The sequence below is a fragment of the Dipteris shenzhenensis genome, chromosome 19, assembly GCF_047967505.1.
Source record: "Dipteris shenzhenensis isolate YYH24624 ecotype China chromosome 19, Dip_SZ_1.0, whole genome shotgun sequence".
Lineage (NCBI taxonomy): Eukaryota > Viridiplantae > Streptophyta > Polypodiopsida > Gleicheniales > Dipteridaceae > Dipteris > Dipteris shenzhenensis.
This window is the reverse complement of record NC_141614.1, coordinates 30794361-30822176: the sequence shown is the minus strand read 5'-3', so window position 1 is coordinate 30822176 and position 27816 is coordinate 30794361. Positions and strand designations below refer to the sequence as shown.

At 39.1% G+C, this 27816-nt stretch overlaps 1 protein-coding gene across 2 annotated transcripts; it reads right to left on the bottom strand.

The window, feature by feature from the left end:
- Positions 1-6036: 6036 nt before the first annotated feature.
- LOC147890339 (4-hydroxy-3-methylbut-2-enyl diphosphate reductase, chloroplastic-like) lies at positions 6037-11038 on the bottom strand. Of its 2 annotated transcripts, XM_087390395.1 has the most exons (10): positions 10717-11038; positions 10327-10523; positions 10018-10197; positions 7832-7963; positions 7654-7728; positions 7456-7561; positions 7163-7257; positions 6890-7075; positions 6699-6785; positions 6037-6581 (listed from the first exon to the last, which is right to left on the bottom strand). In XM_087390395.1, the coding sequence occupies exons 1-10, from the start codon at positions 10994-10996 to the stop codon at positions 6516-6518; spliced, it is 1404 nt and encodes a 467-aa protein (XP_087246521.1). In that variant the 5' UTR covers positions 10997-11038; the 3' UTR covers positions 6037-6515. The 2 variants fall into 2 exon arrangements, with proteins under 2 accessions (XP_087246521.1, XP_087246522.1); XM_087390396.1 differs by lacking the exon at positions 6890-7075.
- Between the last annotated feature and the right edge of the window lie 16778 nt (positions 11039-27816).

Sequence of the window (27816 nt, the reverse complement as noted above, 5' to 3'; positions counted from 1 at the left end):
TTCAGTTTTCCAACATGGTATCAGAGCCCTATGATCCCCCTTGAGCCCATTTCTGCCACATCATCATCTTCTTCTTCTCCATTTTCCTCTTTCTTCCCAAAATCTTTGAGAGCTTGGTTCTCCACCTACAAACAACCATTGCCCAAACCCTCTGAGCTGGAAACTCCTCTAGTATGGGCGAACTTCCACCTGTAAGAAATTGAAGAAAAAACTTCTGTGGTGGCTGCCATTCTCCAAAGAGCGAATTTCTTCTGTTGCTCAATACTCTCTACCTGCGCTGCCATTGCCTGAGCCCTCTTAAGAGTAGATGGGCGACCTCAAGACGAACATTTTGAGCCATTTTTCAGGTCATTTGGTTCAGTAACGAGGGAGAAATCATCAAAACTCAGTTTCAGCCTTTAGCAACTCTCCCGGGCAAAAGTGCGCACCATTTCATCCAACCTCTGTGCTGGACCCTCTCTGGTATATGAGCTTTCTTTTGCTTCCGAAAGCCCTCTTTCCCTTGCTTTGAAGAGTGAGCTACAAGCCCTCCAAGTTCAGCTTTTCAGTTTTGATAGATTTGGACAAGTTTTTGAAGATGATGCTACATAAAATGCTACTCTAGCATTTCTGGTTTTTTGAAGCTTTGAATAACTTCAGTACAAGTGTGGCTTCAGTTTTGTTTTGAATTACTAGACCTGGTTTTGATTGGAAAGTATTTATTTCACCCACTTCTATGAAGCATGTAAGAAGAAGCATCATTGTTTGAATATTGGTCACTAGTCTTTGCTACATCAAGTGCTCATATTTTGGAAGTCTTTCAGTTATTTTTTCCTTGTAAGAGAGATAGACACTGCCCAATATCTAGGTTAGACCCTCTCATGGCTACCCTATTTAATCTCGAGAAGTTCAATGGAAAGGGCTTCCACACATGGCAGATGAAGGTGAAATTTGCATTGATGAGGGAGAACTTATGGGGACTTGTCAAACCGACTCCTACCGCTTCTTCTACGGCCTCCAATGCTGGAGAATCCTCAACTCCGACACGACCGGCAAGGGATCCAGCTAGAGAAGAAAAAGCATACGGTATCATTGCTCTTGCTTTAGGAGATGATTATATTCACCATATCTCTGACTTGGAGTCTCCTTCGGAAGCTTGGCAGAAGCTTGACATGATTTTTGGTGCTAGTTCTCACATCTCTAAACTATCACTTAAAATATCTTTCTTTGAATTGAAGATGGCTAGTGGTACTACTTTAGCAGCTCATGTCAACTATATGCGGAGTCTTATGACTCAATTAGCTTCTATCAACTCTCCTATTACTCCAGATGATGCTATGGCAGTGTTACTTAAGAGTATGCCTGAAGATTATGATCACATAGTTAGCACTTTGAAAAATCTTCCTAATCCTAATCTTGAAGGTATTATCTCTGCTCTCCAAGAAGAAGAAAGGCATATGGAGCTCAGGAAAGGCAATGACACTGCTTATGCTGTAAAAGTCCAGAAGGGCAAGTATACCCCTTGCAATCACTGTGGAAAGACAAATCACCTTTCAAAGGACTGCTTCAAAATTAATCCATGCAAGCACTGTGGCAAGAACAACCATAATGAGAAGTTTTGCAGAGCCAAAGCAAAGACAGAAAATGCAAATCTACTTACAGTTAATGAGCCTCCACAAGATGAGGCATCCTTTGAAGATTATGCATTTTAAATCATCTCTATGTATGCTCCAGATCTCTCTTTTTATGTCAATGTACTCAGCCTGGATAGTCCTCCAAAATGAATGAAAATAAACTATTGTGTTTTGTGTGTTTTTGTAAACACCTCTGGTCACCTTATGATGTAGGCCATGTGTATGTTTTGTTCCATGGTACCTCCTGCAGACATTGTGTGCATGTACATGCAGGGGAGATAACCATTGGAAGGTCTTTTTGTATCCCTTTTGTTTACCTTACACCCAAGGGAACCCTTGCTAGCATGAGAACCTAGCCATAGATTTATCCTTGACCACCATGAGATGGCATGAGAAACTATGAGACTAGATGTATCCTTGACATAGCCAAAGGCATTTCCTTGAGGGGGGTTTTGTTGGGATATCTCAAGGTGTATGCCTCAGGCACACCTTATGTTTCTATGTGTGAGTGCTAGAGGCACAGTTAGGTGCCCACAAGCACAGTTAGGTGGTGGAGAGCCACATAGGATGATTGAGAGAATCTAGGAGCAAATTGAGGAGATGATTGTGGAGCTCTGAGGTCATCAGTGATGTCAGTGAGCATGTATGAGGTGCCTACTTAAGGACCTCACTCTTCTTCATTCTACAACCAAGTAATGCAAGTATTCTGAGTTTGTGTCCACTCTTTGCTTTCCTTTCAGTTTTCCAACAACCCACACCTACCTCAATGTGACCTTACATAGACTTTGGCTTGCCATTGTCTTCTTTTGGGTAAGTTGTCTTCTATTCTTTGCTTGCCTCACCAGCTAGCTTCTCTGGGTTTGTTCTGACTGATCGTGGCCATGGCATCGATGGCAACATGTAGCTCGCCATGGCTTGCAAGAGAAGTAGACACAGGCTGTGAGATAGGAAAGCAGAAAAGACATGTCAAGGCACAAGGAACAAAGGGCGGGTCAAGGAAAGTTCTGGAACGGTATTGAATCGGCAACGGAAGAAACTTTTGCAACATCTGTGAAGGGAGAAACAATGAGAAGAAAGAAGACTCCTTGTAGAGCAGCAGTTCGGGTCGAGGAGAGCGTTGGCACAGTATCAAATCGGCAATGGAAGACACTTTTGAAACATCTGTGAAGGGAGAAACAATGAGAAGAAAGAAGACTCCTTGTAGAGCAGCAACAAGAAGTAGTTGTAGATGCACGCATTCGATCATTGCCATCGGAGCAAAGAACACGAGCTGTGGTGTCATGATTGGTGGGAGCATTTGAGGCAACAACATCAGGCCATTCTGGTGGTAGTCTCGAGTCTTTGCAAGCTTTAGCTTGCACCCTAAAGTTCGTAGAGTAACAACCCTACCAACACCTCAAGAGATGCACGCCCAAGAGGCGATGCTCCCTAACATGAGAAATGGCCTACAGAAAGTGAAAGGGATGCATAGCTTAGATCAACTAGCTACAAAGAGGGCAACATTAGCTATGTTGGTGTCCCCTGAAACAAAGGAGAAACAGCTTGGGTGCACAATGTCGAAGATGTTGTCAATCAGAAGGACCAACGTGGCTCCAACGGTTGAATGTAGAGCAAAAGCAATGCACGATCATCCTGATCCAAGAAGTCTGTGGGCTTCAACAGAACACAAGAAATGGAGAGAGAGCCTAAGTGCAGAAGTCATTGCCACAGTGACAATGTTTTGGCATGAAAATACGAGAGTTTCTCCAAATATAAAGGACATCTATAAGAAGCGGACAGGATGCAAGGTGTTTGAGGAGCACATCATACACATGCTAGATACAACACAGGTCATTGGTGCCGGTGGTTTTTTGTGATTGAGCTTTGGGATTGTTTACTTGTTTCATTTATTAAACTAGGCTTGGACTAAATGTGATTGTCCTAAACAGCTCGGTGGTTAACATCATGCAACCATAGGCTGGTTCCGCTCAATCGTGAGTTATGTGATTCTTCTGAACCAGTGTGGTTGAACAAAAATTAGTTGTTGTCCAGCCCGGTGGCATGGTTGAGCATTTCACAATATATTGTTATTTTACTAAACCAGCTTGGTGGTTGGAACATCATGCAACCATGGTGGTTGCTTCAGCTCAATCACCAGTTATGTGATTGTCTTGAACCAGCGTGGTTGAACAAACATTAGTTATTAACCAGCTTGGTGGTTGAAATTTTTGTGTTTCTTAGTACTTAAATTCGTTAAATTTAATTTCTTGCAATTCAGGTCATATACCACTGTTAAATTGTGGAATTCAGAAATGAAAAGCAATATATTGTTATTTTCTAATGCTGAAATTCAAAAATGAAAAGTAATATACTTGTTCTCTTTCCCTCTCTTCCCCTTTCTTTTCCCTCTCTCTTTTGGATGAGTCGAATGAGCAGTAGTAGTAGTAGTAGTTTGTATATACTTTGGCATGTATATGCTTTTGTTTGTCGGCTCGTTTGAGCGATTTTGTATCACCCTTTTCGAAAGGAAAATTTTGTAACAAACAAGGTTGTATATACTTCGGCATGTATATGCTTTTGTCTATCGGCTCATTTGAGTGACTTTGTAACACAGGTCATTGATGCTTTGGGATTGTTGGAGAGTCGAGGGTGGCTGCTTCTTGAGCTTTAGGCAAGACAACTTTGTGAAGGGTCTCTCTCAATATCTCGCTCAGAAAAAACGATTCAAGTCACAAAAAATCTCAGAAAACTCTCTCCCTAAGAAGAAGAGACGAACGGAAATCTCTCATGCAAGTGTAGACGGAAATTTCTTTCAAATGGACGGTTGAAGATCTCTCACCAGAAGTGACTCTCGTGGAGAACAATCAAGAGAACTCTCTCACTCTCACAAGAAGGATGGCGCCTCAGCGGAAGGCAGAACCATGCTCTGATACCATGACAAAATATGAAGAGGGGAGAGGAGAAGAGTGGAGATGAGGAGAGAGGGCACAGCTAGAGAGCACACCACAAATGACTAACTGTACACTAGAATTAGTTGAAAAAATAGAATATATACAAACCCTTTTAGGGTTAGGGTTAGGGGATCTAACCCTTTCCTTTATAGCACTCTATAAGGTTAGTGCTATGCACATATGATCACGTGATGGTGCTATGCACACATGATCACATGATGTTGAGCATGAACTCTCAACACAGCCATGTTTGCTTTCTAAAATGTGCTTGTTCTATCTACTCAGGTCTCTATAAGGTCATGACTTCATGAACTATGGTGTGCATAATATTCAAATACTAAATTCAACATTGCTCATAATAAGCATTCTACTACCTATTTCTTGGCTCAAAATTTGCTATACGTTTGTTTATTCACAAGAGAACAAATAGTCAAATGACACAGCATATGGGTCTAGCAGCTATATTTCATGTAGGCAAAGAGACAAATACAAGCCTTCAAGAATAGTTGCTGACTAAAATGGTTGGCTTTTTCCATTGAAACCCACCCTATAAGGAGACATGCACATGCTTTGGATAAGTTGTTCATCTGCCTGTTTCCAAAGCTCTTTTATTGAAAAGCTATAGTTAATGCAATTGGCTGCTAACATGGGGTTTACGACCATTCGGCATATCGTGTATACAAAAAGCATCCACTGGTCAAGCCTTAAAGACACCATACTTACATCAATATAAATTGAGCTGTTAGAAGCTAGCTTTCAGTATTTTCATACTTAGCAAATTAATCCTCAACCTGGCTTGAGCATATATACAACATGCATATGCTTAAGCACTCACATGATTCAAACTTCTGACGAAATATTAATTCCAAAGATAAAAAGTTTCTTTTCAGCTTTAGCTAAAACTAGATATTCAAAAAGTAAGATTCCAACTATATCCTAACGATCACATATAGATTATGTCAGACAATATTCATATGCAAATGATTACACTTAAAACTTACCGTTCTTGGAGCTGATCTTGCGAGCAAGTCCATTCTACAACCTGTACTTCCTCTAATAACCTAAAGTGTTGCATTCTTAGTGCAAACAAGTATTGTACATTAATATTCAGAAGTATCATAAACTCCGGTTAACAGAACAGAGTACAGGAGGATGGATAAGCCCAACAGAAGCTGGGCATGAATAGATCTAATCCAATCTAATCCTCCACAAAGCAGTGATTGCATTAAAGCCGGAAATATATTTCTGACATTCAAAGTACAGATAACTGATCCTATCCTTCAATAAATGATGCTTACACTCGGAAAATTCAAATAAGAGTGCATTACATATTTTACTAAGGTACAATTGCAACCCCATGGGGTTCTGCCATTCGAAGTACAGATAAGTTATCCTATCCTTCAAGGAATGGTTAATACACTTGGAAAATTCAATTGAGAAGTACATTATATCTTTTTAAAAAGGTACACTTCAAAAGCCCATGGGGTGTACCCTTTTGAAAACTACATTTCATCTTCTGAAAAAGATACAAAAGCGAATGGGTGTACTTTAGAGCTCACATACACAAGGGCATCCTGGGATCCCCTTCAACCAAGGCTTTCCTGCAACTATGTTACATACTACTTCCTGGGACAAATTACATGGTGAGAGCTTACGAGTGGCTACTTACCACCACTCACCCTTTGGGTTCAAAAGCATAAGGTTTTTCATGAGACTGCCTTGGTAAAATAGTGTCTCCGTAAACTTCAAACTACATTGAGACTTGTGTAGTTCGAAGTTAATCCAAAGAATCCAATCAGTCCAGCTCAATGTCTCAAGAGCTTGCTTATAGCATGTTTTGAGCTTCTGTTTAAACAAATGGAATGTTTGTCCCAGCTCTCTTTGTTCAATTCTAGAAGATCATACAGATTACCAAGGTAATATCGTTGCTGTTTGCATACATGCCATGTTCAAAGTCAACTGTGTTGTATCCTCAGACAAGTTGCAAGGCCTCTTGGTACTTCAATTGAAAAACCTTGTTCAACACATCTTCAACGACCTACACAATAACACAGGGTTACAATTTGCTGACTAGCACTCAAGAAAACCTAGGTATAAAAACCAAACTAACATTATAAACGAGGACAAAAGGTGTCATAATAAAATGTCAACATACCTTGTCAGGAGTGGATGCACCCGAAGAGACACCAATGGTCACATGACCAGGTGGTAGCCAGTCTTTCTTCTCAACATATTCACCATGCTGCAAACAGTACACAATGCATCACCAAATATGTTGATGTGAATCCAAATGAGATAGATATTACAGTGCACGTTCATGTACCAAAGCAAAACTTTTTAACTTACATATAGCTTATAAGCAATTTGATTCCCAGGACCAATCCTTTCCTCACTGTCAATCCAGTAAGACGGGGCACCACTTTGTTCAGCAATCTCTTGCAGATGCGATGTGTTGCTAGAGTTCCAACCTCCAATTATTAATATGAGATCGAGCTTTTTCTTCACTAGACCATACATGGCATCTTGCCTCTCCTGATGCACAAGGCAGGAAGGATATGGGAAAGATGCTCAATAAAGAAAATGATTGTTGCAGCATCAGTAGTCCCAGAAACAAATTACCTGTGTTGCATCACAAATTGTATTGAAGCTCATGAAATGATCATTGACATTCTCAATACCATACTTCTGCATCATTGTTCTCTCCAGAAGTTTTCCTGAATTCCAATAATGAAGCATGCACAACTTGAAAATGATGCAATAAGCAAAAGTATTTCCTAAAATCTCACAGCTGCTTCAGAAATAAAAATCAAGTAGTGCCTGTCTGGTCGCTATACAAGCAAAAGAGATTGATAGCAATCAACCAGTGGCCAAAGTAGCCACCTCAAATTACGGTGCATTTGTCACGTACTAACCTATCTCTTCAGTCTCTCCTTTCAACATGGTCGTTTGATTGGCAACACCAACTCTGGAAAGGTCAATATCTGGATCAAATCCCTTGGACACAGCTCGTTTGAATTTCTGTCATACACACACCCTGAACAATTCAATACATGCTCTTGAAAGTAAATTTCCTTTCAACAATGACAGCTACACAAATCCACATCACATACCTCAAGAAATTCTTCCCTTGAACCACTTGAACCATTCAGCTTTCCTCCCAGAATGTAGTCACATACATACATTGCCTGATGAATGAGGAATACCAATAATGTAAAACATAGCCTAGACATCATTTATAATGTATAAAGAGAAGCTGCGAGGACTTCTGCAATATCTTCTAAAAATTACCTCTTTTATGTTTTTAACAATGATATATCTGCCTGCAAAAGAAGCTGTTGCGACAGTCTCTTCATGTGCATATTTTCCATGAATGACTGATGTGTACAATGTTTTTTTGTGCTTCTCAACTGTGTTCCAAACCTGCATAAGCAAAACAATCAAATCAGTAGTTGCATGGAGAACATCTGAGTGGGAGGAGTCCAGGAAGCAAATGAAGAAACCATATATTGTACACAAAACATTTAGTGCTGAAATTTCTTTATAAAAAAGTACAACTGAAAAGAAAAACCAAGTCCTAAGAATGCACAGTTCAGGAAATCATGTCTGGTAAGACTAAAAGCGAAGGCACATTGCAAATGTGACCCCCTCCCAAAAAAAACAATAGAGCATTGAAAAATGAAACGGAGCAAATTGCTCCACTGCATTGGAAACCTTGTGCATTCAGTCACACCTTGACTTCAGAAGAGGAAGGCAAAACTTATGTCACATACTTAAGGACTCCCAGATAGGAGGTGAGGGTGTAGAGAAGCAGAAATAAACTCAGAGAGACAAAACATTATCCTGAAGAGCAATGTAGGACAACGATACACGTACAACAATGTAAACTAATATTTCGAAAAAGCTCCAATCAAAACGTGAAGCAAATGCTGTCTCCTACACAAAGAAGGGCCCTGTCCTGAGGATTCTTGCGACCCCCCTTCCTGGTGTGTAAAAAATAACCAATACTCCTGATCTAAACAGACAATATCATCCATAGAAGTGGTCTTCCAACTAATGTGCTGTAACATTTTCCACGTGATCTATAACCAACCTTGTCTTCTAACATCCGGTATGGGCTGAGTCTCTTTAGAATTTGGAATTTGATGAACAACATTTGATGAGTCGTTCAAGTATCTTTTCACCCAAAACAGGTTCAAGAAGTTAAAATGGACTTTTGAAGAAAGGGTCAGAACACATTGACCAAGCTTAGTGATGAAGTCCAAGAAAGTGTCAGAAAAGAAACAGATATTTTTGCCAAATCTCATTGCAACTTCACCAAATGTTAATCTGCCTAGGGATAAACTACAGGTGTTTCAAGCAAAGTTTAAAAAGGTGGCTCAAGGCAGTCTCCATGTTGGTGGCATGAGAAGACCCTACACTACTATTCCATGGGAATGTTGTGCAGGATGGATGCCAGCCAATGCTTAAGCCTACAAGTGAGAACTTCACTGAAAATCCTACACAAAAATCAGAAATCATAGAGGATTTTAGCGAAGAAGATCAACGGATCTCACAGTTTTCCATGAGAAGGTAAGCAAACATTGAATATATTGCTTTACCCAGTCTACAAGCAAACAAGAAACACTCTCTTTAGCTTCATTAGGCATTTTTCAGGAGGATTTTATCGAAGAAGATCAACGGATCTCACAGTTTTTCCATGAGAAGGTAAGCAAACATTGAATATATTGCTTTACCCAGTCTACAAGCAACAAGAAACACTCTCTTTAGCTTCATTAAGCATTTCCCTTAAAGTGCATTATCTGTCTCATTCAAGAAAACCCACGTACATCTTCCATTGTGCAAACAAACATACCAGGATACCCACAGCTGCATGCATCCCAAAAAAGCTGCTGCGAATCAAGAACAAGAGGAAGAAAGAGACACCACTCCAAGAACACCCCTCGGTATGTGCAAGGGGAAAAGGAGGATTCACAAGGGGCAGGGTTCCAGTGGGCTTCGTGGAATGAGCGGACTCAACACAAGGCAAACACAAGGCAGGTACTAGAGTCTAATGTATCAAGTCCAAAATTTCCTAGATCCACGCACAACAGCTCTATTGTTGAATAGAGCAAAGGGGAACAGAAAAGGCCAACGCATTTGGAATTTCTACAAATAGAGAGCCGGAGAGCATTTGTGAAGAAAGAGAAGATTCATGGTTGTGTCAAGAAATATGAGGAGTTTCATATTCATCATTTAGCTAGCGAAATAACAAGACAAATAACGGCTGAACATTCTCTGCAGTGGACAGATCAAGTAAGATTGTGTACACAAGGTAGTAGCTACTGCCATATATCTGATATGAGATATAGATGAAAATTTGCCTACACGAAATCTTAGAAAGGAGAGTAATGTGTGGGGTCGGTAGACTCGGACAGCGACGGCCATACCATACATCGAGTGTGCTGAAACAACTAACTCGACAAATTTGGTTATACCTTCGAGACCCATGGGCAAGTGGTGTCCACGATCTGAACTTTCTTATCGACCAAGGTCTGCATCTCTTTAACAGCTGCACCGAAGGCTGGCAAAATCACCACATCTCCTTCCTTAACTACAGCGAAGTCTTTGCCCTCGTTCGTAACAGGAAGAAGCTCCACCTGCATCTCTTTCAACCTCTGCCACAAGATTTCCATAGTCAGCCACTCATTTAGAATACGGTAGGTGCCCTTGTGCAAAACATAAAGGAAATGACTACTCTCAGTGTGCGTGAGTAGATAATCACCCAGGAGACACTTAGACAGTACCTTATTCACCGTAGGATTGTGGATCATCTCGTTTGTAATCCAGATTTGTTCCGATGGGAACTGTTCCCTAGCTTCATAAGCAATCTGTACAGCTCGCTCAACTCCCCAGCAGAAACCAAATGCCTCAGCGAGGTTCACTGTCACATCGCCCCACGTATACTCGTAGTTGTTTTCCCTGAGTTTCTTTACGATATCGCCTGCAGAAGAATATAGGGAGGTAAGCCGGACTCGATGTTGATCAATGCGAAGAAAAAATAGAAACTTGACAGAAAGGAGATGTGGGTAGCTACAAGCACGGCATCACCCAACATTTCCAGACGGAGCAATGGACAAAGCGGCGCAAAAAAGCGCTCCGGAGAGTGCGCAGGTAAGCAAAACCAAGGGACGTACTCGTGTACTCTTCGTGGATCAAATCCATCATCTCTTTTTTACGACCGAAGCCGGAGCGATTGTAATTCTGGCTTTGGGAGAGGGAGCGACGGAAGGCCTTGGTGTCGACGACATCAGGGAGGGGGTCAACGGTGGAGAGGGCACCGTGGAAGCGAACGAGGAGGGGGAAGCGGGGTTTGGGGAGGTGATCGAGGGGCAAGGGGGAGGAGAAGAGGCGGAAGGGGGGGAGGGGAGAAGGGTCGAGGAGAGCAGGGGGGACTATAGCAGAGGCATTCGCCATAGCTGAGCTCCAAACAAACAAAAGATGGCGAGAAGAAGATGATGACAGAAGAAGAAGCATAGCGTTCTAGTCCTTTGTGTGGATAAAACTGGGAGCTTGTTTTTGTTGGATAGTGATGTCCTATGCTTGACGCTCCTATCCAAAAGGATCACCTTCCTTTGCCACCTCACACCCCTCCCTTTGCCCAAATGTTGCCCATCAAGAAGAGAGAGAGAGAGAGGAAGTAGAATAGAGAGAGAGAGAGAGAGAGAGAGAGAGAGAGAGAAAGGGGGAGAAAAACGTCCAAAGTGAGTGAGAGAGAGAGAGAGAGAAATGGAATGAATGCACTCCAAAACAAGGTGAAGGCCGTTCAAGTGGCCTGCCTTGAATTTGATGCGCAGTAAGGAAGAGAGAGAGAGAGAGAGAGAGAAAGAGAGAGAGAGAGGCTTGCCTTGGAGTAGAAAGAGAGAGAAAGAGGGAGGAATAGGTGGCGATCACATGCCCTCAATCAATCATGAAAAACAAAAACCAGCCACGTGGACCAAGCAACAATTCACGAATAAAAACAAGGGAGTACAAGTACTCAAGAGCACTGCCTTCAATTGATTCTATCAAAGGAAAATAATTGTCAAGATGAATGAATGATTAATTTGCAACACCTATGAAAGAAGCCCGTGTATAGGAAAGTTCAAATGATTTGGAAACTCCGTGAGAGAGAGAGAGAGAGTGTGTGTGTGTGTGTGTGATTGAGTGAGGATGTGAGAGAGAAAGAACCAAAATAGTAGGGGGCCACGTGGCAAAAAATGGTGTGGGACACTTTTTTAGGAAAATGTAACGATAGCGCTGCCTGGAAGGTAGTGCTAACAAAAACAAATTCTGAATTTTGCCCATCTCCAAGACGAAGCCTTCACTAAGGCCTACACAAGGGCAGACCAAAAATGGAAGAGAGAGAAAAGGGACAAAGATTTCTCTCTCTCTCTCTCTCTCTCTCTCTCTCTCTCTCTCTCTTTCTATGTGATTAAACCTTACAAGAAAAGGGACAAAGATGGGATGCTCAAAAGGGGCTCCTTGGAATATTTCAAGGTAGAATTGCAACATTCTCAAGTTGTTTTCAATGGTTACACCTCCTTTACATTTGATTGATCACCTTACTAGTACCTAGCACTACCTTCTAAACAACAATTCTATAATATGATAATCTTATCTTAGATCATCTTTTAGCATCTTGTATGTACAGTTAAGAAGACACACCAAATAACAAGATGAATATAATTCATTAGGCCTGCTATGTAGGAGAAATGGTCGTTCATATTATAGAATGATCAGACCAATATGCGTAGTGAGTTCCAGATAGTTGGTTATCATTGAATGAATTTGTCCAGATATGATCCAATGTTGATCCGTGAATTGTAGTTGGGTCAGATATTATTTGTTTCATGTTGTATTTTTGCATGAGTGTAACAAGTTTTTCCATTTTAGAACACTTTACTTTGTAGTTCATATTAAAGTCTCCTACAATGTATGTGAGAATGTCTTTATTTAAACTTTTTAGTATTTGTTCTAGTGAGTGGATTAGAGCTTGAGTTTTTGTTGTGGGATGCTTATATACATGTACAATGGCAATTGTATTTTTTTTTTAATTGTTAAATATAGTGAGAAGGCATTACTCCATTATTAGAATAATATTGTTTATTTAGTAGATTTAGTTCGGTTTTGTAGAGTAAGTTGTAATTCCGACACCCATTGTTTCTATAACATGTTTGAAGTTTGTAATGCTAGGGTCTTCATAACTTTTGGAGTGTGTTTCTTGTAGGCACAAAATTTGGGAAGTGAGAATGTTTGTATCGCTTATTATATCATCTTTATGCTTTTGGTATGTTCTTGTGTTTAGTGATTGTAGAGTTGGTAAGTCATATTGTTTTTCATTGTCTATGTAGTCAAATATCCATTGTCGTGTTTTTTGCAAGCGTGCAATTTCTAGAGCAATAGTTGTGTCAACTTTGATGTGTTTCATCTCCAAAGGGTGCAAAACAAATAGGTTAGAGGGATCTCTAATGCGTGATAGTGTAGTATAAGTTAGTCCATGTGACTTTATTCCTATAGAATCAAAGGCCAAGGTATCCATCGAAAGGCCTTGTGAACGATGAATGGTTCGAGCAGCTACTGGTTGAATAGGGAATTGTTTTCTGCAAATTGTGTTAAGGAAAATTTTCCCTATTTGAAATTTGCATGTTACTTGAAATATTGGTTTCCATGAAGGATTAATATTGTGAATATACAAGTTTGTGTTCATGTTACACGTTTTCAAACCTATTGTGGGATTGTTGAAATGTAACCATACTATTAATTCTTTGTTGTCAATTTTAGAATCCATAAAAGTGGCATCTGCTCCATTAACTAAGCCATCTACAATGTCCATATTTCCTGAACAAAGTTCGACTATCATTCCAACTTCTAGGCGTAATTCTGCATGAAGTCCTTCAGTACTTTTGGGATCTATTGGAATGTTGATCGTTTTGCTACATGTTTTATGTCTAATGTCTTGTGCATTAAGGAGGTGTGGTTTTGAAGTTAGTAATTGGAATACTTCATCATTGTGTTTATCTTTTTCTGCGTTCATATAATATAGGTGTGGTGTGTCTTTTTTTGAGTGAGGGTTGCGATTGTATAGGTTGTTTAAATAGTGAAGATCAGAAAGAGTTTGGGTGCCGAACCGTATATGATTTATCATTGTGAGGAAGGTGCTATCATTTTGTCACATTGGTTCTTTTGGCTCATAGTACATGACATGTTCTTTCCAAATGTAGGGTACCATAGACAATGCTATGGCTCTATCAGGAAAGATCCATGCATCTTTTGTTGGACTTGCTTTGCAGAAGTCTCCACAAAGCAAAATGTCGACTCCACCAAATGGCTGCAAGTGGTTGTGTTTTATTTCATGATCCGCATATCTGCAGCGATGAATGTATTTTGTCCAATAAGGGAAACCTCGTCGAAAACTATTAGTTCCAAATCAGCATCTAGTGTTGAGAGATTTTGTAGTGTTTTTGCTGATAGTGCCTTGTATGTGGAAGTCATGAGTGGCAAGTGGAGCGCAGAATGTATAGTCGTTCCTCCTATATTGAATGTTGCTTTGCCGGTGTATGCGAGTACTAGGATCCTTGGTAGAGTAACATTTCTTGTGTTCTTGTGATTGTAATGTCTTACTAATGCTTGAATCAAAACAAGTAGAGTAAATGTTTTTCCAGTTCTAGCATTACCAGTTAAAAAAAGACACAATGTTGTGGTTGGACTTAAATGTTTCTTTAGCAAGATGTCATGTACTATTGCTTGTTGATTTCTATTCAATCTCCTCATTGTGTAATGATATTTGTCATTTGGTTGTGCTTTGTATGTGAATAGGACATTGTCAATGAATTGTTTTTTGTTTTCATTTGTATTCATCTCAACATTTAAGTCATACTCATGATTTGTTTTTGTGTGTTTGTACTTCTTTGATGTTGTCAAACTTGTTGTTGTAGAATTAGAAGTTATTGGGGTGGTTGGCATTAGTTTGTCGTATTTTTTTGTGTTGTTTTCAATAATGTCTTTGTTAGAGTTATATAAGTCGTGCCATGTGGGAAATTACGTGCTTAGTGTATGTTCTTCGTTGGAAAATGACAAGTACAATAAACATAACTCTCTATAATGTTTCGCTGGATCTTTTTTTATGTTGTAGTTGTTGTATCGTATTATTTTTTCGTGTTTTCTCGTTTTGTTAGCTTTTGCATCCCCTCCGTAATCACTAACAAATGATGCTAGGCAAACATCATTTATTGTTTTCTTTCGTTGCAAATATTTTGTAACTATGTCTGCAAAGAAGATATCATTGGTTTCAAGATCCAACTTCTCTAAATCTTGTCTTCTTTTCAATAAGAAGGTTTGCTCTTCAATGGGACTGGTGTTAATGTAGGAAAATTCATGTGTGGTGGAAGTAAGAGGAAGGGACAAGCATAAGTAAGCAGCTTATTGAGCGCTTATGTGTCGTGTGTTTAGAATGGCATTGCCAACCTTGTGTAGGCTCGCATTGGGTGGTAGTTGTGCTTGCATGCATTTAGAAAATGTTTTACGAATGGCATCAATTGTGTCTTTATCTCCTTTTGTCATATATGATGTGCAATATGATGCTGCTCCATGTGGGTTGCGAATGAATTGAAGATCCGTATTAGCACCCCATAATTTTGAAATTGTTGGATCGAAGTTGTTAGTGAATACGTCTTTTGGTTCACGCCTTAAAAATATAGTTGGTTGGCTAATGTTTGATCGTAGAATTAGAATAAACTCTTCTTCAGTAATATTTATTTGTTTGAGGTAATCATCAAAAGTTTGTTGTTGTGTTATTGGGTTCTCTATAATTTGCTTTATAGTTTTCATTATGTCTTTAGAATCGTTATTTATATCTTCTTTTTGTAAAGGAATCAACAATTTCGTTGTACGCATGGGTACACGTGGAAAACCAAAGCGACATTTATTACCTCTTCTTTGACAAGTTTTGTGGTGTTTATGTTTTTGGATATCTGGATTAGGCAAGTCTAGCTTTGATAAGTCACAAGATATGCATTTATCAATAAACTCTTCTATGCTTGTGCTTGTTGAAGTACCATATGTAGGTGCGTCTTTGATCCAAAATAACCCATGGTCATGTTGGCTACCACGATTTTGAAATTCAGTGACAAAGAAGAAGTCCATGAGCTTTCCTATGATTGTTGGGTCTTGTTTCAACAAGTGTTTCATTGCTTGGAATCTGTGGACATAATATCGAGCTGAAGTTATTGGATTGCTTCTAATCAAGTTTCGTATTTGTGTAGAAGGAATACCTTCTATTGTATCTATTGGCTCTTGTCGTAGACTTTGCAAGCATTGCAACAAAGGTTCCCATAGTCTTTCTGCTGATGAGAATGTAATAAAAAAAGTTGGAGGACCTAGTTGTCTAACCATGGCAAAAAGGTTTTTTTGTAACTTCATTTTGTAGTCAGATGATGTTCGCATGCATGTGAAGTCACGATATCCTATATTGGAATGGAGAAGGCTTTCAACATCTGTGTTCTGCAGTGTGTCTTTTGCCCTTAATGTTCAAGCATGCAATTGTGCTTTTCGCATACGTACCCAAGTTGATGATAGTACTTGACGAACCAATATTTTCATGGTTTTAAAAAATAAGTTTTCTATGGATAATGCAAAACGGTGGTCTTTGTTAGTCAATTCCCAAGGCTATTTCTTCACAATGTCTTTGAAGATGCTTAAGGGTGAGAAACCTTCTGAGGGTGCAATCTTTATTGTCTTGTCTTTGAAGTCAATTACTTGTTGGCTATAGTAAATCCCATGTATCAATGTGTCTGTCTCTAAGGTATCATTATCATCATCAATGTTGTTGTTTGATGATGAGTTCTCTTGTTTTTTATTTTCTTGCAAAGACTCTATATGTTGAGCCCATTAAAGATTTAATCTAACTTTTTGTTGTTTGTATAAAGAATTCAAAAGTAGCTCCTTCAATGCACGGATTGTTAAAGTAGGTCTTACTAGTCCACTCATATAATAATGAGTGTACTCTAGCTTTCTTTTAATTCCAACCATGGTTGTTGCTCCATCTATAAGGAATCTTGGTAATACTTGCTGGGCTCGGTCAACGTCAGCAAAAACATTCACGATGCTTCCCTTGAGACCGTATTGTCCATCGAAATTGAGTTCGCGTATTTGAGCAAAAGGGAATCGAATTGAAATAAGACAAGCTTTAATATCATTAAGGAGACTAGTGTATTATGTATTCTTAGCAAGTGGCATGTTGATATGACAAAACATTGGTACTATCTTTCTCTTGATATAACAAATTGAGCATAAACTTTTTTCTTTGCATTTAACTTCTTCTGTAATGATGTTATTTTGCATTAAAAAAGTACTTATTGTATGGTCTATTGCATGCAGTTTCGACAAGAATGTTAATGTATGACAACATTTGCAAGAATGTTGTGGTGTGTCTTGAATTGCTTTCATGTATTTGCGTATTGCAACATGCGTAGTTGCTTTTCTCTTCTTTGTTTCTTCATCCTTTGTCAAATTCAAACTTGTTCCTTGCTTGGAAGAACAATTGTCTTCTCTTATATCAATTTCTTTGTTTGCTATTGTACTTTCAATACCCTTGGTTTGCTCTTTTGTGATAATTGGGACCTTAATTTTATATACTTTCCGTGCAATAGATTGTATATTGTAAGGCATATCTTTGTATGTTTCAATGAATATCATAGCAATCTCTTTCGCACTTAATTCAATATTGTTCAAAACAATCAAACCAAGTTGGCTTTCATGTTCTTTAGTCCAAGGGATGTATGCTCTTTCACGTTGGATATGACGCAAAGGTGATATTTACATAGGTATTGTAGTTTCATCTAGTAAAAGTGTATGCACCAAAATATTATTATGAAAGTGTGCATGATAGCATTGATAGGCATTTGTATTAGTTTTACAGATGACTTTGAATGAACAACCCAATGCACGTGAAAAATTAGTCAAGCAACTATATAATAAAGATCTTGATGTTGAGATATTTGCTACCATTTTTCCAACTTCTTGTGCCCATGTAATTTGATTAGATGAATTATGGTCAAGGTTTGAGAGCTTTTTCCAAGGAAGTACTTCAAAGAGTTCACTTGTTTGAACACATTTCACAATGATTTCTAGTAGATTGGAATATGTTTGCATTGGAAGGAGATCAACTAAACAATTTATAATGTCTATGTTTTGTGGATATTGTTGCAAAAAGGCAACATTTGAGGCAAGATCAAACACGTTGAGATTTTTGACAACTTGTTTTTCAAATGAAACGTCCATTTTGCGTGCCAAAAAATACAAAGACAATATCAACACAATGTTAAATTTCCATTAACAAAGTACACTTTGCAGAGATAAAGAAATGACTCACTACAATCAAGAGCTTCCTTCAAAGCCTATTACATGCCCCAAACTATTCACTATAAAAGTGCCACTACACTTAATGCAATGGAGCATTGAGCGAATGCGAAGAACACTTTCACTATGAAGTTCTAAGAAAGGAGCCTCTAAAGGGAGAATGGAGTAAACATGGGATCCTCACAAGTGGATTGCAATGTCTTCACCAAATCATTGAACTATCTTTCCTGTCCAAGCGAGGTGTTTGAATGATCTCTTGTTTACGATTGCAGGTGTAGCAAAAAGGTCGTTGATGATCTCGACTCACACGCGTGCTTGCACAAACATCGCATGAATACTCCACAAGTTGGGAGTTCAAATTTGCAAATTGCAGTATACCACTGACCTGCAAAACACATTACAAGTTAGTGAAAAACAATTATATAATCATTGAACCTTCAAACCATGCGGCCATATCCAAGACTTCCAACTTGGGTAACGAACACTTGTGTAAGCTCTTCTTTCTTTGCACCATCACACATGTTTACTAAAATTGTGAAGTCAAAGATGCACAAAGTATTTCTTACTGCCATATAGGACACATTCTTTAGTGTGTACATGACAATGCCTTCTTCATTGTACTCCTCAACAAGGCGTGCAAACAAACTCTTGCGTTTGTTCATAAAAGTGAGCTGGAAAACATTAAAAATCAACTCATTATAATGTGTCTTTTAAATTTTAATATGCATTTTTAAGTACAATTAGAAGGTTGTGTTTAGCACAGCACGATCTTCATTTCTTAGGCCATCTACAATGATTAATTGATCTGCTGCTCCTCCATCTTTGTCAACTTTGATGATAACAAACGATATAGTGCCCATTGCCATATTGAGATGCTCCAAGGACCTACAATTATTTGTGACAAAAGGCACATATTTTGCAAGTTTGTGATCATTCAACAAAGTGATAGTTCCTTCAAATGGTTCACCTATAAGAACACTAGTTGTGGCATCAAGATGAATTGAATAAGAAGAAGTACCACCTTCACCAATGCTCTTTTTAATCACTGAAGGCCCTTCAATCCTTTAGAAGCCATCTACCTCCAACTTATCTTTGTATTGATCTACATAAGAATGAGGGACAACAAATGTGATAGTGTCACAATTGTGCCTATCTGTGAAGTCAGCTCAAAGAACAACAACATAGTCTGGGTCTTTAGCCTTGTATGTTCCATATTTTGCCAAGAGCTTGCCCTCGAAAGCAAATCCATGACTGATACAATCGGTGAGTTGCCATATGTATAATATTGGCAATGAGGTTAAATCCTTTAGATATTCTTTATTTGCACAACAATGGCTTGATTATCTGGCCGAGCATCCAAAGTGAGAGAGAGGCGAGGGAGGGAGAGGGTGAGATAGAGTGATCAACAGAGGGAGAGGGTGAAAGAGCATGAAACCACTTTTTTAGGAAGTCAAGGAGGCAAAGGAGGACTCACTCATCCCTGCTACTCCCGTGCAGCTCAGAAGCCACGGGGGGCCTTCTTTAGCCTCCCCCCGAGATCACATATTATTTCTAGCCTTACCCATACAGATGGGTCCCTTGCCTCAGGGTACTTACACCAAGACTCTACCTTTGGCTCTCCCTAGCTCAGAAGAGAAACATATGGCCCTAGTGAAGCAAGAGAACATGCAGCGTCAGGAACCAGCGATGCTACAACCACCGCCAATGTTATTCCAGGTGAAGGAGGAGCTAGAAGAGACGATGCATTAGTTGATGGGAGACACCTCCAAAGCGCAATTAGTGGGAGAAGCTTCAGCAGGGTGAAGAAGGAACTAGAGGAGGTGATATCTATCAAAGTGGAACTAGAGGAGCCACAATAGGTGGTTCCACAACAAGTAGTGGATGCACAGGGGGATGACCCTCAAGACATGATCACGTGAATGCTAAGCAGACTCCAAATGAGCAAGGGCTACCTCCCCCAGAGCATGGAAGCAGGAGCTCATATGCCATCAGTTGCTGGAGGAACAGGCCAAGCTACAGGTGACGGTGAACAATCTAGTCCTGGTAAGTCAATCATGGCCTTCTTGATGATGAGGTTCTCAATGACTTTGTGATGTGGCTGCACACTCATGCACTTGTAGGTTTTCTTCTTGGAGTTAGACCCCCAATGGCTTTTATTGAAAGATGGATTAGAACAAATTGGGTGAGAAAGGGTATGAATGTACTAAATGTAAGATTTTTTAGGAAAGGATTTTTTGTATTCTTATTTGAGAAGCCTGAAATGGAAGCTAGAGCCCTCCGACATAGTCTTTGGACCATGTAAGATTTTTTAGGAAAGGATTTTTTGTATTCTTATTTTAGAAGCCTGAAATGGAAGCTAGATCCCTCCAACATAGTCTTTGGACCATTAGAAATCAGCCTTTGTATTTGGAATGGTGGACCAAGGAGTTTCCTCATGATGCCCCTAAGTCCACTAGAATTTTAGTATGGTTAGAGCTCCTTGATCTTCCTTTGTACTTGTGTAATCAATTTCCTTTTTTGTGTTGTGGATTAGGAGAAGTCCTGGGGTAGAATTTCATTAATCCTAGGGGTAATCCCTAGGTGTGCATTAAGTTGGATATTGCAAAGGAACTTCACAAGACCCTTGTAATTTTGAATAGAAATGGCAACAATGTCAGGGAGTAGCCACTAGTGTATAAGAACCTGCCTAATTCTTATTTCTTGTGTGGCCTTTCTACACATGTGGGTGTCCTTTGAAAAGGGGAAAACCCAAAGAGACTGCTCCTTCTACTCATAAATAGGCTGCTCCTATAGAAAAATGGGTCCCTAAGACTCCTACAATGCATGACAGTACTAAGCAAGAGGTCCAGACTTCTAAGAGTAACTTGAAAAAAGGTAAGGAAATTGTGTTATCCCCTTAAGTAAAAACCCATTTGAACCTCAATCTCGCTGGTCCAAAGAGTTTGAAGAGGATGTTAATATAGAGGATGCCATGGAAGGGGAAGACATTAGTGAAGAAGAATCATAAGAAGATCTAGTTCAAGGTACCCCAAGAAGTCAAGGAGACACTAGTCAAGGTAAAGCATTCACTGTGGTTCAACACAAAAGGAGACAATCCAAAGCAACTTCTATATAGGTGAATAGCCCCAACCCCAAGAAGGGGTTGAAAAAGAATGTCAGGTAAAATAGTCTCATTCTTGGCTCTCAAGGTTAGTGGGTTGATGGAACCTGGTAGAGGAGAGGAGATAGCTTAGTGGTTGAGAGCTAACTCTCTCTCCCCTACTTTTCTAGCATTGCAAAAGGTCAAGGCTTGTGGAGCTAGTCTTGAGGGTATTCAAATGTATTGATAAAAGGAGAAACTGGTACTATACTTCCCATGTTGAAGGGAAGGGAGGGACTTCTATTGGAGTACTCTCTCACTTTAACGGAGGGGTCACTCAAGTAGTCCTTTTAAATGCCTCATCAAAGGGAATGACTTTGTAGTGATTTATGTGTATACCCCAAATGCAGCCCCAAATGCAGCAGGAGAAAGAAAGACAATGTGGGAATCTCTGATTAGTGCAGAAGGCAATTGTTTTGCCATGGGATATTTCAACATGGTTGAAAGGAAGAAGGATAGATGGTTGGAAAAGGGCACTATTATTAGAGGCTCTGAGCTTGACGCTTGGGAGGAACTCAGAGAGCATTGGGAGATGGTGGATGCTTGTCTAGATGGAGATTTCATTTGGTGCACCAGTCAATTGGGTGAGTTTAGGAGAGAAGCCAAGCTAGACAAGTTTTATCTTTTTCAGGGACTATTTAGTAGTATTAGCTCTATGAAGACTTAAACTTTTTCCTCTCTTACTCTGTCAGATCACAAGCCAGTCCTCCTTTGTTGTGACTTAGGGTCTGGACAAAGAGGATCTTCCTAGTTTAAAGCAGACCCAATATTATTTTCAATGAAGAGTGTCCAATGCATGATAAAGATAGTTTGGGATGCTACTTTGTTGATTGCAGATTTGTAGCAGAGGCATGGGTTGTGGCAGTAGAGAATAGTTGGTTGGTATAATTTTCTGGCTCATTAATCCAACCCCTAGATATCATCGTGTCCTCCCCAGTAGCATTCATCCTCGCATGATCAAAACAAGCAGGATCCAATTGATACACATTGCCACCCAATGTATGAATTTTGAGACAAGGAACATTGTCTTTCTCGGTATCCTCCATCTCTTTAACTTGTCTAACATCTTCAAGAGTTGTTCCTTGGATATTCACAAAACAATGCGCTTTATGGAGTTTTTGGAGTTCGTTATTGTGTATATCCAAAAACCATCCTCTTCTAGAACTAACTCCATCATAAACTGACACCTCTCGAACCTTTCTCTTTCCCTTGCTAGCCATTCTTGCAATGTTCTGTTAACAAAAGAACCAAGGACACAATGAAATGTATAATAGAAAATCATAAGTGTAATAGGAAATATTACAACCACAATGCAACTTCTATTAACAAAATCACCAAGGTGAAGCAACTTATATATGCATTATGAAAAACTACACCAACACAGTAAGCAAATAAACACAATATCAAAGTTAATATGCCAATGCACATGTGAGTTTAGGATTCCTTGTGCATGTTTTTAGGGAGTTTTTAGGTCATGGTATGAGATTGGCACCACTGCCATTCTCCACTGGTGGCGTTCTCCACAGAGATTGACACAATTCCATATGATCTCTACACAGGGGAGACTATGATCATTACATAGAAGAATGCACATGTGAGTTTAGGCTTCTCAATGCAATTTCTTAGGGCCTAATAAGAGATTGGCACCACTGCCATTCTCCACTTATACAAATGTTTACCCTACTATTCTAGAAGGGGTATTCCAGTGATCTAAGGAGAGTGGTGTCCAATTCCATTCCACATGTGAGTTTGATGATCTCAGTGTCATTATGTAGTTGCCAGCATGAGATTGGCATCACTGCCATTCTCAACTAGTGGTAGTCTAGACAAACTAAACCTATAGATTGACATTCCACTATTCAAGACAGGAAGAAAGAACAAAGCCAAAATAAGAGCTCAGAGAATGGACAATATTCAGGTCAGATCAAGAGGTTAGAGGAGCAGGCCGGATTAGGATATTTGAATGCCCCATGTGATCTCTGACTGCTAAAAATGGGCTCATAAAATAGGAACAAATAAGACCAATATTTACTACCGAGATTGGTGGGTAGGCAATATTGAGAGGATAACCAAGGAAACCTTCAAGCTTATCAGAAGAAAGAGAATTAATGAGGACATTCCTTTGTTGAAAAAGGCTAATAACACTTTGGTATCCTCCACAAAGGAAAATATTAATTTGATTCACAATCATTTTCAGACATTCCTCTCCTCAGCAGTAGTTCCAGATGAAGAAGTTCGTAGGGCTAGAGAGTTGTGCCAAGTAGTGAGAAATAAAGTTGTTAAGAGATATGACATGGTTTATCTGGATAATCCTTTATCTCTTGAAGAGCTAAAGGAAGCTAAGTTATGGCAGATGGAAAAACTCTAGGGGAGGATGTTCTACCTATTGAATTTTACAAAAAAATTTGGGACATGTTTGGGCCTTATGCTTTTACTTTGGCAAGAAATCTTAACCAATGGAGCTCTCCCCTCTCATATTGATGGAGGAATTATTAAGCTTATCCCCAAGGAGACCTGTTTCAATGCTTAACTGTAGCTAGAAAGTCTTTGCTAAGGCTCTGGCTCTCAGGATACAAAGGAAGATGAAGGATTGGATTTTGTAGGAATAGAAAGGGTTTATAAAGGTTTATCATCTTTTGGAGGCAATTGTAAATATATGGGAGGGGTGTGAATATGCCAAGAAATCTAAACATGCTTCCTCAAGGTATATTTTGATCAAGATTTGTGATAGGTTGGAGTGGGATTTTCTTATTCAATCCTTGCAGGGTATGGGTCTAGGGCCCTCATTTGTCTTTAATGTAGAATTTCTATGCATATACTAAGATATGTGTCAATGCTGACATGAACCCCCCTTTTCCTTTAAAGAGGTCAATTAGACAAGGCTGTCCTCTTGCTCCCCTGCTTTTTGCAATTGCTATTGATTCTCTTGGTTGGCTTCTTAAAAGTCAGATCTAGGAAGGTAATCTCATAGGAATTGAGTTGATGTCTGGTAACAGTTAGTGTGTTAGCAATTTGTTGATGACACAACCCTTGCCCCCAGAAACACAAAGCAGGATAGAGATGCATAATGAATATCAAAGTTAGGTAGCGATATTAAGCAGGTTCGAGCTTTGGCAGGAGGATATCAGTTGTGGAAAGGTGGTACTGTGTTAATCTTTTACAAGGAGTTTAGTTGGATAGGAAGCTCTACTATTCTTCCTATATCCACACCTGTTGTTGACATGGATGCACACCTGTTGTTGACATGGATGCTTTTTAGAATTCTAAATGCCAAATGGTCATTGTAGGACAACAGGGAAAGATGGTATGAAAGGTTTGGTAAACTTTAGATCAAGCAGGTCCCTGGTGTGGAAGTTCATTTAGTTTGAATGTGGAGAGCCACTTAATTGGAAGGACATTTTATTGGGAGATGCATCCAAAACCAAGCAGGAGCTTTGGTTTCAAATAAGGACACATGCTTCATGGTTCATTTGGATCTCTAGAAACAATTTTCAATTTAATGATATGGAAATCTATACCGATGCCTTGTTTGCTGCATAATGGGACATGAAAAAAGGATATTGGAATTTCAGATAAGTTCTTATAACCTTGAACATAATAGGTTGATTTGGTTGAAAACAAAAGTAGGTGTACCTTGGAAGAAGAGCATGACAAACTACTACATTACCTTCACAAGAAGCCTCCATCTCAAGATGAAGCTGAGGACTCTGTTGCTCAAATAAATGCTGATAAAGGTCCTGCTACTCAATTCCCTCCTTCAGATGTTGTGTTACATACCCATGGTGACTTGTCTCAAGAACATGTGATTTCTCTTGACCCTTTACAAGGATACCTTCTTAGGCTCTTGTTGTTGCTTTCACCTCCAAGAGTACAGACTTTAGTCAAGATGTTGCAAAGAGTTTTTCTTTCACGTACCCTCTTGCATTTATAGGAGGGCATGAAGTACCTTCTTGGACTTCTATATGCAGATATTTTTGTGTTCCTTTTATGAAAGTTTTGTTATGTTGTATGTCCTGTGATGGACTAGGTGAATTACAAGGAAATAGACTCAGATGATGTACACATTTTTCTAAGATTAATATAACCACTTTTTGGCCCCCAAAAAAAAAGAAAAGCACAAAATTTCTCACCTTTAAATTAGCAATATGTACCATCTTTTTAAAAAAATCAAAATTATACTTAGTTTGCAAAAGTTATGAAATTAGTTCTCTTTAGTGTTTTAGGAATAGCAAAAGATAACCTATTGCAAATCACAGCTCATGACTCATTGTTGTTTTTCATGACTCGCTGTTATTGAATAAACAAAAAGTGAGTTCATGAAAACGTGGTAAAACTATTCACATGAAACCTACTAGCCCATGCCACTATTCCTTAAAATTGTTGTTTTATTAATCATGGATCTTTGTACAAAGAGGATCCAAAGTACTTTACATGTGGCTAGAGAATCTTGGGTCTAAGGCTACATGGTGCAAGATATGAAATGGAATAGTGGAAATCCAACTAACCATCCACTTGGTCGAGTAGGTTGTTGAAGTTAGCCAATCTTGCTAGCTTTGGGTTTGGCTGGTCCTTTCAAGGTGTATTCGCAAGGACCGTTTATTTTGAGGGAGTTAATAAAAGTTCACATCGTATACTATCTACATAATCTACTTTTGTAATGTTGTGACTCAACTTGTGCCTTCTACTTAGTCACCATTTTGATTTAAGATCATGCACTTGTAATCCTCTTAATTCAAAATTTTGATCATGAAACATACCTCATAACTCCAAATTTCTAGCGCATAATTTCTACCTTGTGATGATGATCAAAGTTGTAGATACTTTGTCTTATGGAGAAGTGCAAAAGTTTTAGGCAAGAGTATGCATTTTTTTCATCATTATCAACAATGAAATTCCAAGCTAAGAGAAGTGTGACTCTTTATTATGTTTCCTAGCCTACAAATGGAACTTAGCATGCAGGAATTTGAGTAGTGTCTTCCAAGCTCAATTGCATTTGGTAATTAGGGGCAAGAAATCGAAGGAATAATTTGACATCTTTGGCCTGAGAACTATTATGAGGTTAACAATTTATTGTGTGAGAATTAGTTGCAACATTCTTCTCATATCATATCCACCAGATGCTCTTCACATTTACAAAGCTATAAGTTAGCAGGATATTTAACAAAGGGTAGTGGGGATAGGGGTTTAAGTAGGGGGCCTAGCCCATTTTATGTACATGAGGGGATTATAGAAGAATCCATTTTCAATGGATCCAAGTTATGTGAATGTATAGAGGGGGGTTTAAATTGTACATATACACATGTATACATATAAAATGGTGGTACATGACTAATTTTAAAATGCAAGTTTTGGAACAAGGATGCACTTCCACATATTCAAGAAACTCGTCTCCATGATGATCTTGGTGTGTCATCATTTGGATTGAGGTATCCATGCCTAACACCATGCATTTTGTATCTCATAGCCACAATTGGGTCTTTGTTTGTAGGTGAGTTAAAAGTTCTACCATATTACTATCCATCTAAGGAGTCATGTGGATTTGGCAATCATTCCTCCTCATCCTTGATGTTTAAGCAATACTATGGTATATATGTTCCTTCATGAGGTGGAGGTATGGTGGAGAAGCTACAATACAAAAGAGGCCAGCTTCAAATTGGCTATAACGTGGTTTATAACGGGACATGACACTATGTTGGGTGAGAAATGGATTTAATAGGGCTTTTGGACTTGACATCCAATATTAGAAAAAGTACATAACATGCCAAGGTAGTATGAATGGTAGCTTCAAAGTGTTCTTTTGGTACATAGGCATAGGGTCTAATTGGATAATATGTCTCCTTCAAGACGAATGGCACGTAGTTTGACATTGATTGGGCAAAAAAGTAGGGAGCATTGGGATGAGGATGCTGATACTCTATTAGTTTCTAATATGGCTAGCTAATAAGAAAATGGGTTGAAAGTTTTCTAGGTGCCAAAACTTAGAAGAGGGTAACTTTTGTAGCACAACTATCCCAAAAAATGGAAGATAAGAGCTATAAGGAGAGATTGACTAAGTGGTGACGTTTCCACCCTTGCATTCCTTCAGGATCCAATGCATGTCCTTGCAATACAATTAAGTCAAAGATGATCCTTTTTTATACTAAGCCAAAGGAGCTTGGGTGTCCTTGCTAACATGGCTATTAAGAGGAATATCATTGCAAAATATTTTGAAGAGGTCAAGTTTTTGTAGTAAAACTTTCTCTAAAAGTGGAGCATAAGTTTTTATAGTAAATCTCTCTATGAGCAGGTTATAAGTGTTGCTAGGAGAAAATAATGAAGTGGGCATGTTTCTACCTATTGCTAACCTATTAAACTAAGAATCCAATGACATGGGGTATTTCTTCCTAGTGCTACTTTTGGAAACTAAGAAGCCAATGGATGTTCATACCATACAATGAATTCAAGGAGCAAACTTTTCTATAACAAAGCAAAGGAGCTTGGGTGATCTTGTTAGCATGGCTATTAAGAAGGGGCTCATAGCCAAAAAGAAGCAAAACTATTATAGAGGAGGTCTATGGGCCACTCATCAATCCATGAGGCAAACTCTAGGTCTGTGTACCACTAGACTTGGATAAGGATTTTCCTACCACTAGTACATTGATTAGTGGAGGGACCCATTGACTAGGGAATAGAATATTTTGTATAAGTATCTCCCTTATTCATGATTTCTTTGGTGTCCTTGTCGGTCACATTGCTAATATTTGTGCTTTGAATAAGTGAC